We start from the raw sequence: 16,996 nt of genomic DNA on the forward strand, positions 1-16,996 counted from the left end.
GTTCCATGAGCATGACCACAGAACTTAGTTTTTACTGCCTTTCTTAATATTTCGAAGGCCAAGACGGATCTATTATGATTTATATATCTATATCAAGGCAGATCATTGTATCAATATGTAATCTGTTCATTTAAGAAAAACCTTATTGCCTACAGAAAAAAAAAGATCAAATGTCTGAGCACGGCAGTTAATAACAACAGCCACCCTTAACTGAATATCAACAATATGCCAGGCATTTAAAATCATTTTCCCCTTTCACACCCACAGTCCCCTGTGAGTGTGGATGGTTACCCTCATGTACAGATGAGAAAACCAATGTCCACAGATGTAACAAAATAACACTAGAAAGTGGTAGAACCAGGATTTGAATTCTAGTTGGTCTGATTCCAGAGCATATGTTCCCTCCACCCTGCAGAACTCCGCTACCTGCCTTATGTGTTACTACCCTCTTCAATGTACACTCACCTACCTGGAACCCCTGTGCTTCCTGGCCTCTGGGCCTCTGAGCACTCTGTTCCCTCTGGCAGGAATGTCTTCCCTTCATCTCTACACATCAAATCCTACCCATTGCCAATGTCAGCTTCCTCGATCTCAGGCAACAGACATCATCTCCTTTCCTCAGGACTCCCACTGTGTTTCACCTGCACGTTGCACAGGTTGCTGCCTTATAAGAGAGTTATTTATGCAGAATTTTCATCCCACCTCTAGTTCAGTAAAGGCAGACCGTGTCCCACACATCACTTAATATGGGGCCCGATACCTACTTGGAATTCACTACATATGTACTGATGATCTGGACCTAATCAAAATGTCTGCCACTGTGAATCCACACTGGGGCATGCCAAAACCTGTGTGTCAACCAAGGCAGAGAGCCTAGAGATGCTGCAGTTCTGAACAGACGGCTGAGCTTAGTTGCCTGGCGAATTTGGGATAACTCAGGCAATCAATCTGAGGAAGAGAGGCAGGGCATTATAAGAGCAGAATGCCAGTCTAAACGTTGGGAAACACAAGGTATATTCTCAGTACCCATGCTAAATTAGTCTGTGACCTTGGACGAGTCACTTCACTTTGTGGGGCCTTAGTTTCATAATCTGTAAAATAAGTGTAATGGCAGGACCTAGCTCATAGGGTTTTTATGAGAATTACAGGAGTTAAAATATATAAAGCGTTTACAGCTGTGCTAATGCAGTGTAAGATTTCAATATACATTTATTATTATTATCATTGATAAGATGATCAGGAAGGACTGGATGAACCATTATCCTTTATTTTGAGAAAGCAACATAGTCTTGCCTTTACATATATGTTACCATAAATTTCACTTTTCTGGATAACTGGAATGACAGTTTAAGGATTATCCAATTCCCAAAATGATTAATGATGGAAAATTCTGGTTTTCTAAATTTTGATTTTGATTTTTAGGAGAGCTGTAGAGCTTCTCCCTTTGCAATTCCAACTTCTACTCAGTGACTGAGTAGTTACTGCCATGGATGGCCCCATTGTCAGAATGGAATCTCAACCAGTGAGGGATTGTTCCAAAAATCAATTAGTAGGCTTTGTAGTTGGGGATTTTCAAAACAGGTGGATGAGTTTTAGCACCTGGAGGGCAGCAACCGTGTGTGTGTGTGTGTGTGTGTGTGCGTGCGTGCGTGGGCGTGTGCGTGTGCGTGCGTGGGCGTGTGCGTGCGCACACGTGCTATGGTCCCCAGTGCTTGCACATACTCTGTATATAGTGTATATAGTGCTTAAGTGTTTGCTGAATGAATTACTAGCGATAACTTAACTGCAGAAACCATTGTTACGCTTGATTCTTAACATGATGGCTGCCCTAAAGCCTGCTCTTCTGATGGCCATGGCATCTCTACCTGGCAACTTAGCCCTGACCATCCAGGGCACACAAGCAGGCAAACCACTTTTTCTCCTCAGAAGTGATTTTGGATCATGGACTGGGCTAGATCACTCCTGCCTCATTTCTGCTTTTTTGGTTTCCATTTTCCATTAGGCATGACTAAGTGCCAGAGGTTCTGTCTGTCTGGGAAGACAATAGTCATTGGAATTTTTCGTCCTCTTCTCAACGCACAGCTCCCTCTGTTTTGGAGGCAGCTGTGAAGCAGTCTCTTTCCTTTGGCCTGCTCCATTACAATACCCCTTTACTTATTTTTCCCATTGATTCTAGTAATAAGTTTGGCCACAGGAATGTTTACCTTCCCTTAAAGGTACTCCATGTCATACTTTATAGTCTCAAAAGAGCTATTTCAGCTCCACACTACCCTGGGCTTTCCCCATGGCCACAGCAACCCTCAGCCTCCCAGGTGAGCCACTAGGAAGACAGTTCCTATGCCAGGCCACTCTATGGGCAGGTGGATGGCTACAGGCATGCAGGCATGCTAACCTCCACCCCTTGACTCCATTGTGCTGCTTCTGTGAGCAAGAGAGCAAGAAACATGCAGAGAAAAGGTGGGAAGTCAGAGGTGGCTTGGGCTGGATGCTGGACCAGTGATTGGAGCATAGGGTTCTAATCTCGGTTCTACATGGCCTTGAATAAGTTCTTCCAGGAAATACAAATGGTAAATTGAATGTCAAGTCTATGCCAATAACTGTGCTAAGAGTTTTATACCAAATAGTTCATTTAAATTAGACCATAATGGTTAATGCTTACCATACTTAATCTTGACTGTAGTAGATGATCTCTAAGGTTCCCTCCATGTTCCATGTCCTGAGACTGGCCCCCATTGTCATACTTACCTTCCTCGAAGCATTCCTGCTTGCTCATCCAGCTTAGCTCTGCTACTGGCCATGGAGTTTGCAGGTCACTGGAGTAGTGGTAACTGCCTCAGTACCTGCTCCCTGTTCCTGCTCCCCTTTATAAAGCTTCTGTTTTTAACAAGGCATGAATCTAGTTCATTTTCACAGGTGGCCCCTGTGCTGAATGATCTGACAACAGACAAGACAGAATCCCATTTCTGCAGAAGCAAGGCCTCTGCTTGTCATTAATGATGTGCACAGACTGGACGGTTCTGATTGTTCTTTGATGCTTCCTTTTTTTCTAGAATTCATGCCTTAATGAGAAGTGATAGAAACAAGCGGCTTGGCCCTCCCGCCTTGGCTGGACTCCACATCACACATGACAGCCCTGAGCAGCCCTGGCGGCACCTGTCAGAACCCAACATGCACATCTGAACAGTCAAGCCTGATTCCCAAGAAGCTGTTTTAACCTGACATCTGAAAATGTATTACATCTAGAATTATCTTACTGGGTGTGTGTTCAGGGCATATGTGTGCACGTTCTGCAACTGAAGTGTTCTATAAATATCAGATTCGGGTTGTACAAAAAACCATCACGTACATAGTGTACTTAATTCCATTTAGTAATGTTTTCAATTTGTGTCTGACCTCTGGCAACAGAGATGGAATTTTCTCAACATGAATAAAAAAGTATGCTAACTATCTTAAACACAATTTCACTCAAAATCCCAGAAATATATTAGAGCTTAGTGATCATCAGCTACTACTTTCAGATGAGGGTGCTGAGGCTCAGAAAGGTGAAGTGTCTCTCTCAAGATCACACAGGAAATTAATAATGGTCTCTAGATGAGTCCCAGGTCTCCTAACTGCCCAGCCATTATTCTTTGCTTTTTCTTTACTTACTGTATGTTTCTTCTTCCAACAGTTCAAAGGCAACTTTGGTTCCATTAATAAGCGTATGTTTCTACTTTGGTATCCAATAAAAGTCCAAAACCAACTGCTCTACCCTTTCCTTTCTGACTCTATAAGACATCTGTCTATTTTTCCAAGAAGGAAAACAAAAGACCGCAAGTCACAAACAAGGAAGTAGGTGTACTTGGTTATCACGAGCATTTTCCCAATGGCTGGGAGGGATAATGGGAACCCAAGCCTGAGCTCTCAGTAGCTCTTACAAAGGCACAACTAAGTTCATTTCCCTGACAAAGACCTCTTGACCTTCCAGTTAGTCTTTCCACATGCAGCTCCTTCTAGCTTGCGTGACTGAGCCCAAAAAGTAAACCCTAACCCTGTTTGCCACTGAGAAAGCAGGATGGACAGAAGGGGTTAAGGCCTTACAACAGCCCTCAAAGGGGCCAAAGAATGGAATCAAAGGAACCTAGGAACCCAGATGGTGGGTCTGGAAAAGATGGCCAGAGGGGTCCTGCTGAAGGGGAGCGAGGAGGCTGAGCTGGGCTGTAAACGCCCTGTGCCTGGTACAGCCTGGTCTGTGCGGGCTGAAAGGATGGTAATCCAGGATGAGGGCTGTATTAGCAGTAATGGATGGCCAGGCTTTTTAGTGGAGCTTATCTTTTCACAGCAACAGATGTCAGGTTCTAATAAATAACATGTTCTCTCTGACCTACGCAATTTGGAGAGGATGCCTGGATGTCAGGCAGATCTGGATTCCTCCCCATCTCTGTTGCTCTCGCTTCTGAAAGGAAAAACAAACCTATTCCCTTGAAGATACTTTTCAAAATGATTCTTTTTGAGAGTTTGAGGATCCAATAATTCCATATGACTTATTTGCTTTATTTCTCTCTTCACAGCTTCTGTATTTCTAAAGCCAGGGGGAGAATGAGCTTGCCCACACAGCCCCGGGTGTGCGGCTGAGCGGAGGGCTTTGGCGAATTCGGCCGTCCTCAGTTCCTTGGTGGGCTCACCCCCACTGGTTCCTTTCCTGTCTTCTCAGGGTACTCGGATCAGGTCAGCCTGGGCCTGGAAAATTCCCTCTTCTCTCCTCAGGGGAGTTTAGCTAAGATGAGGTTGGGATTTTCTTAAAGGGAACTATTCCGAGGAAACTCAAGGCAAAACAAAAGAAAAAAGAAAACCCATGAATCATAGCAGACATTGGGCTCCCAGGTGCTGTCACTAAGGCCTGACCCAGAGGGGTCCCTGCGGCAGAGCGTCCTGGGAGCTCAACCCTAGCTGCTCTGCCTTCCTCAGTGCTCTCCCTGCTGCCAATGACCCTTCCTGCCCAGAGTGGCCCAGTTCTGCAGCTGCTCCCCCTTGCACAGGGGATGTGGGGGTGAGCAATCACAGCTGGTCACAATTCTTACCTTCCTGGTCGTCCCCATACCCTTGGGTGCCAGGTAGGAGCTCCAGAAATGCAGATGTCAAGGGGAGGGACGGGGTGAGCTGTGGGGTGGAGGAGAGACTAGTGGTCCAGGGAGAGGGAGAGGGTTACAAAGTCCCCACCGGGTTTTCCCTAACAATGAGTGGTGTCAGGATACCTGGGTTCCAAAGCTGGTTCAGCCAGGACTCCCTCCGGCCAGTTTACCAAGTACAGGGACTGCCTGACACCACGAAATCTCAGCAAAGACAAAGCATAATTTGAGCTGGCTTAAGGAGCTACCAACAAGGGAGCGAAGAAGTGAGTGATTAATTTCTGGGTAAAGAAACACAAAAACAGCCTCACGTTATAACCGCTTACACTTCAGGAACACCCCTCCCCCAGCCTTACTCTAGCCCCAAAGAATTCTCAGGCCTCAGGGCCCCTGTGACTAGGAGGTGAAATACCTTCTTAGAACTGGGATTTCCTCACTGTGCTCTCTGGCATCCCAGGGGTCCAGAGGGGCCTCAGAGGCCACAGTAAGGTGTGAGGATGGGGAACAAATCAGCTGGGGAAATTTAACTCCTTCTCTTGAACCAAGGAGGGAAGATCTATTTTGATCTTTCTTATTTAAAGGACTAATGCATAAGACTGGATTGAAGCCTTTGGCAGTTAATGAGAAGTTGGAAGAAAACAGTGCCTTTGGGAATACTAAGGTATCAATAATGGAAAATAATTGATATAGTCCAGAATGTACCGTTTTTTTAAATTCTTGAAAGAGAAAGTTATTCTCCGAAGACAATTGGATGACAAATAATAAAAGTATGCATGGTGAAGTGTAACATATGGGAAACTATGGATTGCTTTCGGAGCATTCAGATGGGTTTCTAAATAAAAAAATAACATCTCTTTCTGACCTTGAGGAAAGAAGAGAAACAACAAATGGTTTGAGGAGGTTCAGGATGAATTACTCCCATGTGTTGACTGAGAAGCTATTTTTTGAAATATGTTTTAGTATTTCCATTTATATAATGGATTTAATGTGTGACAAGCCATTGCAGTAGGTAGTTTTGGGGTTAAATTCTATTCTAAGAACCTACTTAGGCCTCTAAAATCAATCTGATACTTTATACAATGAAATTCATGGAAAACTCACTCCGCATATTCATAGATTTGTCAGATTAGAAAGGATTATAAGAAATCATTTGATTCATTCTTCTAGACAGATGTAAAGTTATGTACAAGATACCAAGGTAGCTAACTGGTGGGTTCAGTTATTGTTTTTAAGTGATGGTTGGTTTTATGTAGATTAAACAACTGAAGGATGGATCTTTTCCCACTTTTCAAACTGGTTGTGCTGGCACCAAGTAGACACAACCACAGGGGAAAGCAGCCAGGAACAGCGCAGCCTAGAACTTAAGAATCTCTGGCCAAGTCACTGAGGCTTGGGGACTGTTCACCAGGGTGCATGTGAAGATAGCAATGCTGACTCTGCTATCTTTTAATGAAAAATCTTTTTTTTTTCCTCCAGGGATGATGCTGCTGATAGTTAACATTTACCGAATGCCCACCACATGCCAGACTCTATGCCAGACAATTCACCTACCTTACCATGTAGTGGGCAGAATTCTAAGATGACCCCCAAGATTCCTCATCCCCTGGTGTACACCTCCTGTATAATCCCCAGGGCTGTGAAAACGATGGATTTTGTCCCTGTAACTGGGTTATATTATGTGGAACAGATGACTTTAAAAAAGGGAGATTAACTGGTAGGCCTGACCTAAGCAAATGAACTTCAAATCTGGGGCTAGAGGTCAGCAACATGGAAGTCAGAGATTGGAAACATGAGAAGGATTTGATGCACCGCTGCTGACTTGACAATGGAGGGGATCATGTGGCAGGGAATGGCCTCCAGTTGACAGCCAGTAAGGAAACAGGGACCTCAGTCCGATAACCGTAAGGAACTGTACTCTGCCAACAGTTTGAATGAACGTATAAGAGGCCATGGGCCTCAATGGAGATAGCAGCCCCAGCGGACACTGTGATTTTAGTTGTTTGGGACCCTGAACAGAGAACTTAAGCATGTTGTCCCAGACTCCTGATCCATAGAAACTGTGAGATAGTAATTTGTGCTGTTTTAAGCTAAGTTTGTGGTAATTTGTTAATCAACAACAGAAAACCACACACCCCAGTTGATACTCATAATAACCCTCTAAACTAGCTTCACTATTTTATAAGGACACAGACTCAGGGAGATTATGAACTTGCCTAAAGTCACACAGCTAGTGAGTGGCAGAGACAGGTTGAAGCCCAGCTCTGTCTTGACTAGGGTCGGTGCTCTTAACTGCCACCTGCATTTCCTCTCTGTATTTATGTTACTTAAGGGCCAGGCCTCTGGGGAGGGAGGCTTGAAAAAGTGGTAAAGAAAATGGGGAACCCATGTCTTCTGGGTGTGGATGTGCAAAAAAGGTCAAGAGGCCGTATGCTGAGCTCTGACTCCACTAGAAGTTAGCTGTGTGTCCTTAGGTAAGTCACTTAATCACTCTGAACCTCAGTTTCTTTATCTGCATGAAGGGCAGTGAGGGTTTCTGCACTACACCCCTCACAGGGCTGCAGTGATGATCCCATGAAGTGCGTGACGGCACACTGTAAAGGGTGCAGTGACAGTGCAGGCGGAGGTAGCTTTTTGTCCTGCAGGTGTAGCTCTCTTTCCTTGATGACTGTGAGTCTCGGGGTCCTCTACATACAGGTTGGATATGGTCTCTGATGGCTTGCTCTCAGGAAGACATTTAAAAATAAGTGTCTTTTTTGGAAAGGAAATGATTCTCCACTACCTTTATTTGTAAATTACAGAATAAAATAAAATGTGATTTTTCTTTCTTTTCTTAAATTCTTTAAAAGTCAACTGACTGCTAAAAGCCAAAGTAATAACTATGTCTTGTGGGATTCATAAAATATGTAGAATGAAACACATGAGAATAAGATCACAAAGGACAGTAGAAAGTATAAAGAGAATTACACTGTTTTAGGTTTCTACATTATTCTTAAAGTGTTATAATATTAATTCATGGAAGACTATGATAAGCTAAAGATGTATTTTAGTGTACTAATAACTAAAATATGATACAAAGAGCTATAGCTAAAAAGCCAACAGAAGAGAGAATGGTGTACTAAAAAAATACTCAAATCAAAAGGAAGATTTGGAAAGGAAGAACAAAGGAATAAAAAATAAATATACAAATAGGGGAAATTAAACAACAAATAGAAAGACGGTAGACAAACTCAATTAGCTCATTAACTATATGAAATGTAAATGAACCAAATATTCCAATTAAGAGGCAGAAATTATCAGACTAGATTTAAAGAAAAACAACCTACAAAAGGTTTCCTTGAAATATAGACACAGATAGGATGGAAAAAAAGCATAAAGAAGAGATATACTATACAAAAAATAAGCATAAGAAATCTGGTACAACTATATTAATATCTGACAAAGCAGACTTCAAGTCAAAGAGTACTACCAGGAATAGAGAGTTATTTCATAATGATAGAATGCCAATTTATCAAGATGACATAAGAATTCTAAATATATATATACCTAAATAACAAAACTTTAAAACACAAAAAAGCAAACATGTCAGAACTAAAAGGAGAAAGAGACAATCTAAAATCATAGGTGGAAATTTTAACCTCTCTTTTCAGTAACTGATATAATAAACACACACACACACACAAATGTAAGGATATATAAGATTTGAATAACAATGGCAAGTAAGTTGACTTAACATGTATACAGAAGACCGTGCATCAAAACTGCAGGACACACATTCTCTTTCGTTACCACGACAGAACATACGTTGGGGCATAAAATAACTCTAACAGATTTCAAAGGGTCAAAATCAGAGATTATGATCTCCAACCAAAACCGAATTAAATTAGAAATCAATAACAAGATATCTAGAAAAATCCCCAACACTTGAATTTCAAACAGCACAATTATAAACAACCCATAGTTCAAAAAGAAATCACAAGGGATATTAGAAAATATTTCTAAAAAAATGACAATGAGAAACCACATATCAAAATTTGTGGGATGCAGCTAAAGCAAACCTTAGAGAGTAATTTGTAGCTTCAAAGGCTTATATTTAAAAAGAAGAAATAATTAAAATCAATAACCTACGCTTGAGAAAAAATAAACTGAAAATAAGAAGGAAACAATAAAGATAAAAGCACAAATTAATAAAATAGAAAACAAACCATGGATAAAATCCAGAAGGTCAAAAGTTGCTTTTTGTAAAGATTAGTAAAATTCATAAACTCCTAGCTAGACTATTTTAAAAAACAGGGAGAGGAAAAAAATGCCAATTTTCACTATATGGAATGAAAGAGGTTACATGACTATGGCTCTTACAGATATTAAAAGGAAAATGAGGGAATATCAGAAACAACCTTATGCCAATCAATTCAACAACTTAGACACGATGGATAAACTCCTTTAAAAAAACCCCACAACTTGCTAAAACTAACACAAGAAGAAATTTAAAAACCCTGAATATCCCTATATTTAGTAAAGACACTGAATTTCTTCCCACAAATAAAACTCGATCAACATATTGAGGAAAAAAATAGTGCTGAACCTATACAACTCTTCCAGAAGACAGACGAGAAAGGAAAACCTGCCAATTCATTTTATGAAGCGAGCTTAGTGCTGTTAACAAAATCTGACAAGGACAACACAGGAAAAAAATTTCAGACTAATATCACTCATGAACATAGACATAAAAATCTTAATACAATTTTAGCAAAACAAATCTAATAATATAAAAAAGGATAAAACATGACAGAAGGGTTTATTTATCTCTGGAATGCAAGGTTGGTCCAACATTCAAAAACTAATTAATGTAATTCATTGCTTTAATAGAATAGAGCAAAACCATAGGATAATGTCAATAGCAGCAGAAAAAGTATTCTACAGAATTCAACCCCCATTCATGATAAAAACTCTTAGCAAAGTAGGAATACAAGGGAATTTCTTCAATCTGATAAATACATCACTATCAAACCTAATGCTAACATCAAACTTAATCTGGAAATACAAGGCCAGATGTCTGCTCTCACCACTTGCACACAACACTGTACTGAAGCTCCCAATCAGTGCAAATGGGTAAGAAAAAGAAATTAAAAAACATAAAGATCATAAAGATTTGAAAGAAGGATATAAAACTGTTAACAGATGATATGACAGTTTCGGTAAAAAATTCTAAGACATCTATAAAAAAGCTATTAGAACAGTAGCAATAGTGAATTTAGCAATGTCACAGGACACTAGGTCAATACAGAAAAATCGTTTGTATTCCTATACTCTAGCAACAACTGGAAAATAAAGTCTAAAGAAATCGTCAATTACAATAAAAGCAAAGACATTAAAAATATGCAAGGCTTCTACATTAAAATCTCAAAACATTTCTGAGACAAATTAAAGAAGACCTAAATAAAACCACGTTCACTGATGGAAGATTCAACGTTGTTAAAATGTCAGTTCTTCCCTTGTTGATCTAATGATTCAATGCCAATCAAAATCTCAGCAGGGTTTTGTTTTTTTTCTTTTTTGGTAAGGAAGATTGGCCCTGAGCTAACATCTGTTGCCAACCTTCCTCATTTTGCTTGAGGAAGATTGTTGCTGAGCTAACATCTGTTGCAATCCTCCTCCATTGTGTACGTGGGACGCCACCAGAGCATGGCTTGATGAGTGGTATGTAGGTCGGCACCTGCAATCCAAACCTGTGAACCTTGAGTCACCAAAGTGGAGCATACGAAACTAACCACTATGCCACAGGGCCAGCCCCTTAGCAGGCTTTTTTTTGGAGGGGGAGTTGGGGTTGGAATTGGCAAACTGATTTTAAAGGTTACATAGAAATGCAAAGGATTTAAAGTAGCCAAAAGAATCTTCAAAAAGAACAAAATTGGCAAATTTACATTTCCCGATTTTAAGAAATATTCGTGTTAGTATACAGATAGAAAAATAGATCAATGGAATAGAACGGAGTATCCAGAAACAGACCCACTCACACATGGTCAATTTATTTTGACAAAGGCATGAAGGTAATGCAACAGGGAAAGAAAAGTTTTTTTCAAGAAATGTTGCTGGTACCTGGATATACATAAACAAAAAATGAACTTCAGCCTCTTGTTCATACCATACACAAGAATTAATTTGAGATGAATCATAGACCTAAACATCAAACCAAAACCAAAGCTTCTAGAAAAAACACATAGGAGGATCTCTTCATGACCTTGTGGTAGACAAATAATTAAGCATTAACATAAAAGGGAAACATTGATAAAAGTAGATTTCATTAAAAATAAAAATTTTCTGTTCATCAAAAGACACTGTTAAAATGAAAAAGGCAAGGCACAGATTGGGAGAAAATATCTGTAATATCTGATCAATATATAAAGAACTCTTAAAACTCAGTAATAAAAAGACCAACAACCCAATTAAAAACAGGCTAAATTTGGGGCTGGCCCTGTGGCATAGTGGTTAAGTTCCAGTGCTCCACTTCAGCGGCTGGGGATTTGCCGGTCTGGATCTCGGGTGTGGACCTAGCACCACTTACCAAGCCATGCTGTGGCAGCATCCCACACATAAAAGAGGAAGATGGGCACAGATGTTAGCTCAGGGCCACTTTCCCCGTGCAAAAAGAGGAGGATTGGCAGCAGATGTTAGCTCAGGGCTAATCTTCCTCAAGAAAAAAAAGGAAAAAGAAAGGCTAAATTTGAACAGACACTTTGCAAAAGAAGATATACCAATAAGCACATGAAAAGATGCTTAACATCATTAATCGTCAGGAAGTCAAAATTAAAAAACAGCGAGGTATCACTTTATCGCTTCTAGAATAGCCAAAATTAAAAAGACTCATGATACCAAGTGTGGGAAAGGTTATGGAACAACTGGAACCCTGCATACTGCCCGTGGAAGTGTAAACTGGTAATAATGACTTCGGAAAGTGTTTGTCAGTTTCTTATAAAGTTAATCATACACATACTCCCATTCTGTGGATATTTACCCACAGAATTGAAAACATGTGGCTATAAAAAAGGCTTATATAAGACTGTTCATAGCAGCTCTATTAATAAAATCCCCAAAGTGGGAACAACCCAAATATCCATATACAGATGAATGGATTAATAAATTATGGTATATTCATATAATGAAATATTGCTCAGCAGTAAAAAAGGAATGCCATCACAGACAAATCTGAAATAATTTTGCTGAACACAAAAAACAGAAAAGAGTACAATCTGTATTATTCCATTTGTAAGAATTATCTAAAAGAGGAAAAACAGGGTGATAGAAATCAACAGCGGTTGTCTTGGGGGTGAGGAGACTAACTGGAAAAGGATAGAAGGTAACTTTGTCAAAACTCCATTCAAAGATACATTTAAAATCTGTCCACTTAATTGGATGTAAATTACATTGCATATAAATTACACTGCAATAAATATCCTTGAAAAGGTATGCAAAACCCCTGCCTTCAAAGAACTCACAATTTGATTAAGGAAATGAGACATATACAAAGATGTGAGAAATAAAAGAAAAATACGAAAGGGATTTCAAAGCAGCATATGACATATCACCAACAGTCAACCGAGACCAGGAAGAGGGAAAGGGGTGCCTGCAAGTCAGCGTGGATGGGGAAAGCTATAAGGAAGAACATTGAATGATGAGTAGATTTGAAGGGGCAGAAAGAGGGCAGGAAGAAAGGGGTGAGCAAAGGCACGGTGGGACAAAGCAGAAGCTAAACCCAAGGGTCTTCATATGTCCCCTCAGTGACTGACCCTTTAGATCAAGCCCATCCAATAGGGAGGAGTCATCTTGTTTTACACGATGAAGTTCACAGCCCTGCCCAAGGCCACAGAGCTTATAGGATTAGAACCTGCGAGAGGAACCGGGGCACGCATGACCCAAAAGCCTGTGCTCAGCGGTACAGGATATTTCACTTGTGAGGACAGAATCAGCCAAGAGCAAGAAGCACATGTTGTAGGAAACGCCCTGGTCATTGCCAGACCAGAAAGGGGCCTTTCTGAGTGCACATGTGCAGACTTTTGCTCTACAGGAGGGAATAAACAGCTGACTCCACTCAAAGGGCTCTACTGCTGTTCATAAACCGTGAGAGTGTTTATGTCATGGGCAGAGCTCTCCAAGTGAATTATAGCCTTTTACGCACTGTGTACATACAATATTTCACAGGACAAAGAAACAGGGCGTGTAAGGAATGCTGCAGTTGACCTTTCTCTCTTTCTGTCCTTTCTCTCCAACCTTCTGCCCCAATCTTGTCTGTACTGGAGGACAGTTCTCTGGGTGTGTTTATCCACCACCCGGCCTTCTGACACAGCCCAGGGAAGTTAGTTCGATTTAAGAAGGGAGCTTTTAAACTATTTCTTCTTCCAGTATGCGCTGCTGGCTTTCTCTTTTATTACATTTAAAATGGATCCATCTTCACTACAGTGGAAAGCAGATTTTTTTAACATTACTTCAGATGTTTTCTTTAGACTGGTGTTAACATAAAGCAAATGTCTCCTGCAACTCTGAACCAATCTGTTAAGATAAACAGGCTTCACTTACAATATTCTTATACTGAAATCACAGGCTCGTGGTCTGCAACTCCTTACAGACTCAATTCATACATGCTAAAATGTCTACTTAAGAAACACACACACACACACACACATCCAGACAGCTTTGCCATGGAAACCACAAAGACATGTCTGATTCAGACTCCATAGCACATACCACAAATAACAACCCATCTTCTGAGGGTAGATCCTATGTATACACAGGGAAAGCCCTGAAAATTAAACAACTGCAATATCTCAAACATAAAACTTACCTCATAATCCCTTTGTTCAAGTCTATTTCAAGATATATAAGTCTTAATCATTGTTACTAGTTATATTTGCATATGTTTGGTTTTTTCCTTAAACAGAATTTCAGACTTGGCATCATGGATAAAGCAGGAGAAAGGGCACACTGAAGTTTCAGATAGCAACAGCTCTGGACTCCACATACGAATCTGGGGAGGTCTGGATTTCTAGAGAAACCGCTCTGCCATTATTTAAAAGAGCCCCAATCCTGCTCTAGGTGGTCTTGCACCACAGAAAGAATAGGAGATGCCAGGAGGCTGCTGGGAGGGAAAGAGGTCTCATGGAGGAGGAGGCAAGAGCAAGAAGTCCTACGAATCAAGAGCTTCTAGGTCCGGAAGGCCAGGTTTTGTTAGTAGGTACTTTAAAACTGTCAGAAGTTTGATATGATAAAGGCTTTGATCTCTCCTGTCAGGCTATAAATTCCATGAAGACATGGACAGTTTCTAATTTGTTTATCCCTGTATCCCCAGTGTGGAGCACAGTGCCTGGAACATGGTAGACGCTCAATAAATACTGGATGAGCGAATGAAGAGGATGTTTAACAGACATTCTTCATTTGTGTGATTCTTTGGATCTGATCATCTTTCAGTTGGGATCACAGGTGTGAGTGTATGGCTGTTCAGAGTGATAAAGTAATAACCACCTGCCACTTTAACTATGATTTATTTTTGGAAACTATGATTTTGATCCACTGTTGCTTCAATCTAGGAAGACTGGTGTTCTGGATACTAAAGTCTTACCTATAAAAAATACTGAGCATATTTCTACATTTACCTATTCCACATGACTGGTGAAAGCATTCCACAAAGAGGTTTGTGTGCAATAGCTGTATCTCTAAATTCTAAACTCTAGCTAACTGCAACTTCTGTCAAATTCCCAATCTACTTCCACAGAGATTTTAATAGTTCTAATCTATATGTGTAGCAATTTATTCAATTGAGGAAGATGAAGGCCCTATTTCGGGTAATGGCTGCAGAGATACAGTGAGGCATATAATTCACTGTGTACCTTCAAAGACATTACAGTTCCATATGAAACACTAGGCACTGCATCCATGTATTGACTACTAAGCAGAAATTCTATTTGCTTACTGTCAGATGAAATTTTCCATTTTAAAAAATATGAAAGTAGCTGCCAACATTATCATTGATGCCATTTATCCACAATTCCAATTCTTATCTAGTATTTATTCTCTAATCTAAATAGAGAGGTAAATGTTAGATAAATCCTATCGCTCATCAAAAAAAAAAAAAGCAATCTATCTGATGAGGCTAGATTAAGGGTTGGCAAACTTTTTCTGTAAAGGACCAAAACTTTGCAGGCCATATGTAGTCTGTTGCAACTACTCACTCTGCCATTGCAGCATGAAAGCAGCCATAGAAAATAAGCAAAGAAATGCGCGTGGCTGTGTTTCAATAAAACTTTACTTATAAAACCAGATGCATGGCAAGATTTAGCCTGTGGGCAGTAGCTTGCCAACCCCTGGACTAGATAAACAAAACGTTCCTGTTTGTAGGAAATAACAATGGTTTCACTTACTTTGCTCTTTTGGCCATTTCATTTCCATCCCATCTGGGGCTGTATGGATAATTTTTTTGGGCCTGGGAATAAAGCTGTCCACTGTTGGTAAAGTGATAGACGGACTGGAATGTGAGAGTCGGCTGGTCTCGAGGGAAAAACAGGGGCAGGTCAACTGCAAAGAAAGAAGAAAGGAAAAGAAAGTTAGGTCTTAAACGTATCTTACTACACTTTTTTGGCTAAATCTCAATGTTAGATACAAGATTCTATCAGAATCACAAACACTGGTTGAAGCTTAGGTAAAAGGTATGGAGAGAGGAACCAAGAAATACAAGGTGCCTCTCCTGCCTTCAAGGAGTTTACAACCTAGGTAGAGAGGCAAATGACACATAAATGAAAATTTAACTAATGTGAGGCATAATGTGTAGGTGCTGAAGAATGCCATGAAACAGCTACAGAAGTTGAGCCCCTCTAGCCATCTGAACTCCTGGCACTGACTCTGTCCAATATTCCATGCAGGAGTTAGTTATATGCCTATTTCAAGTCTCTGTTATAGCATAAACTCTTCAAAGGTTAGGCTGTGTCTTCCTCATCTAGAATTTGATGGAAGAGGTGGGACATAGGCTGTCCTTAAAGAACGGATTTGGAAAGCGAATCAAGAGGGCAGGTGATAATCTTTCTATTTTTATAGGATATGGCAACTGGGCCACCAGAGAAGATAGAGTTATCGCTTAACTTCCAATCAAGCAGTGAATTTTGATATTCGGCAGTTTTACATTTTTCCATATGTGTTACCAGATGTATCTCCTAAACCAGTGGGAGCTCCTTAATGAAATGCAACAAGGACCAATCTGAGCACTACATATGTCTACTGTTAGAGTATTGACTGATTTTAATATTTGCTGTTAACAAGTATTATGTGCTTTATCTGTTCATTTTGGGGTTCTGTAACTCAATTTTTAAAAATGAAATGACTTCTGTTTTAAGTTGATGCAGACTCTCATTAAAAACATGAACTGTTGGGGCTAGCCCGGTGGCACAGTGGTTAAGTTTGCACGTCCCACTTCAGCGGCCTGGGGTTCACTGGTTCAGATCTCGGGTACGGACATGGAACCACTTGGCAAGCCATGCTGTGGCAGGCGTCCCACATATAAAGTAGAGGAAGATGGGGATGGTTGTTAGCTCAGGGCCAGTCTTCCTCAGCAAAAAGAGGAGGATTGGCAGCAGATGTTAGCTCAGGGCTAACCTTCCTCAAAAAAAAACACACAAAAAAAACCCACAAACTGTTTCAATAGCACATTCCTCAAGACATATAACGTATATTTGTGTGAATGTTATCCACTTCCAGGACAAAGAACAGGCATATTAATATATATAAAAAAAGAAGAAAAATGTGTATAGAATTTTCTAGCTTTACAGACTACTTTTACATACTTTACCTAATTTGATACTTATAATTCTGTGAAGCAGACATTATTTCTACCATCTGCATTTAACAGA

The 16,996-nt window shown here is 40.4% G+C and overlaps 1 protein-coding gene across 5 annotated transcripts in view; it reads right to left on the reverse strand.

The window, feature by feature from the left end:
• The window catches only part of BABAM2 (BRISC and BRCA1 A complex member 2), a 516,257-nt gene that overhangs the window by 20,453 nt on the left and 478,808 nt on the right, over nucleotides 1-16,996 (reverse strand). For all 5 annotated transcript variants that reach the window (XR_011504120.1, XM_070512370.1, XM_044772149.2 and 2 more), the window contains one exon: nucleotides 15,518-15,671. Coding sequence is in view for 4 of the 5 variants with exons in the window: in XM_070512370.1 (XP_070368471.1) it covers nucleotides 15,518-15,671 (154 nt within the window). In the remaining variant the exon portion in view is untranslated. The remainder of the gene's footprint in view (nucleotides 1-15,517; nucleotides 15,672-16,996) is intronic.

This window comes from Equus asinus, chromosome 6 (genome assembly GCF_041296235.1).
Source record: "Equus asinus isolate D_3611 breed Donkey chromosome 6, EquAss-T2T_v2, whole genome shotgun sequence".
NCBI lineage: Eukaryota > Metazoa > Chordata > Mammalia > Perissodactyla > Equidae > Equus > Equus asinus.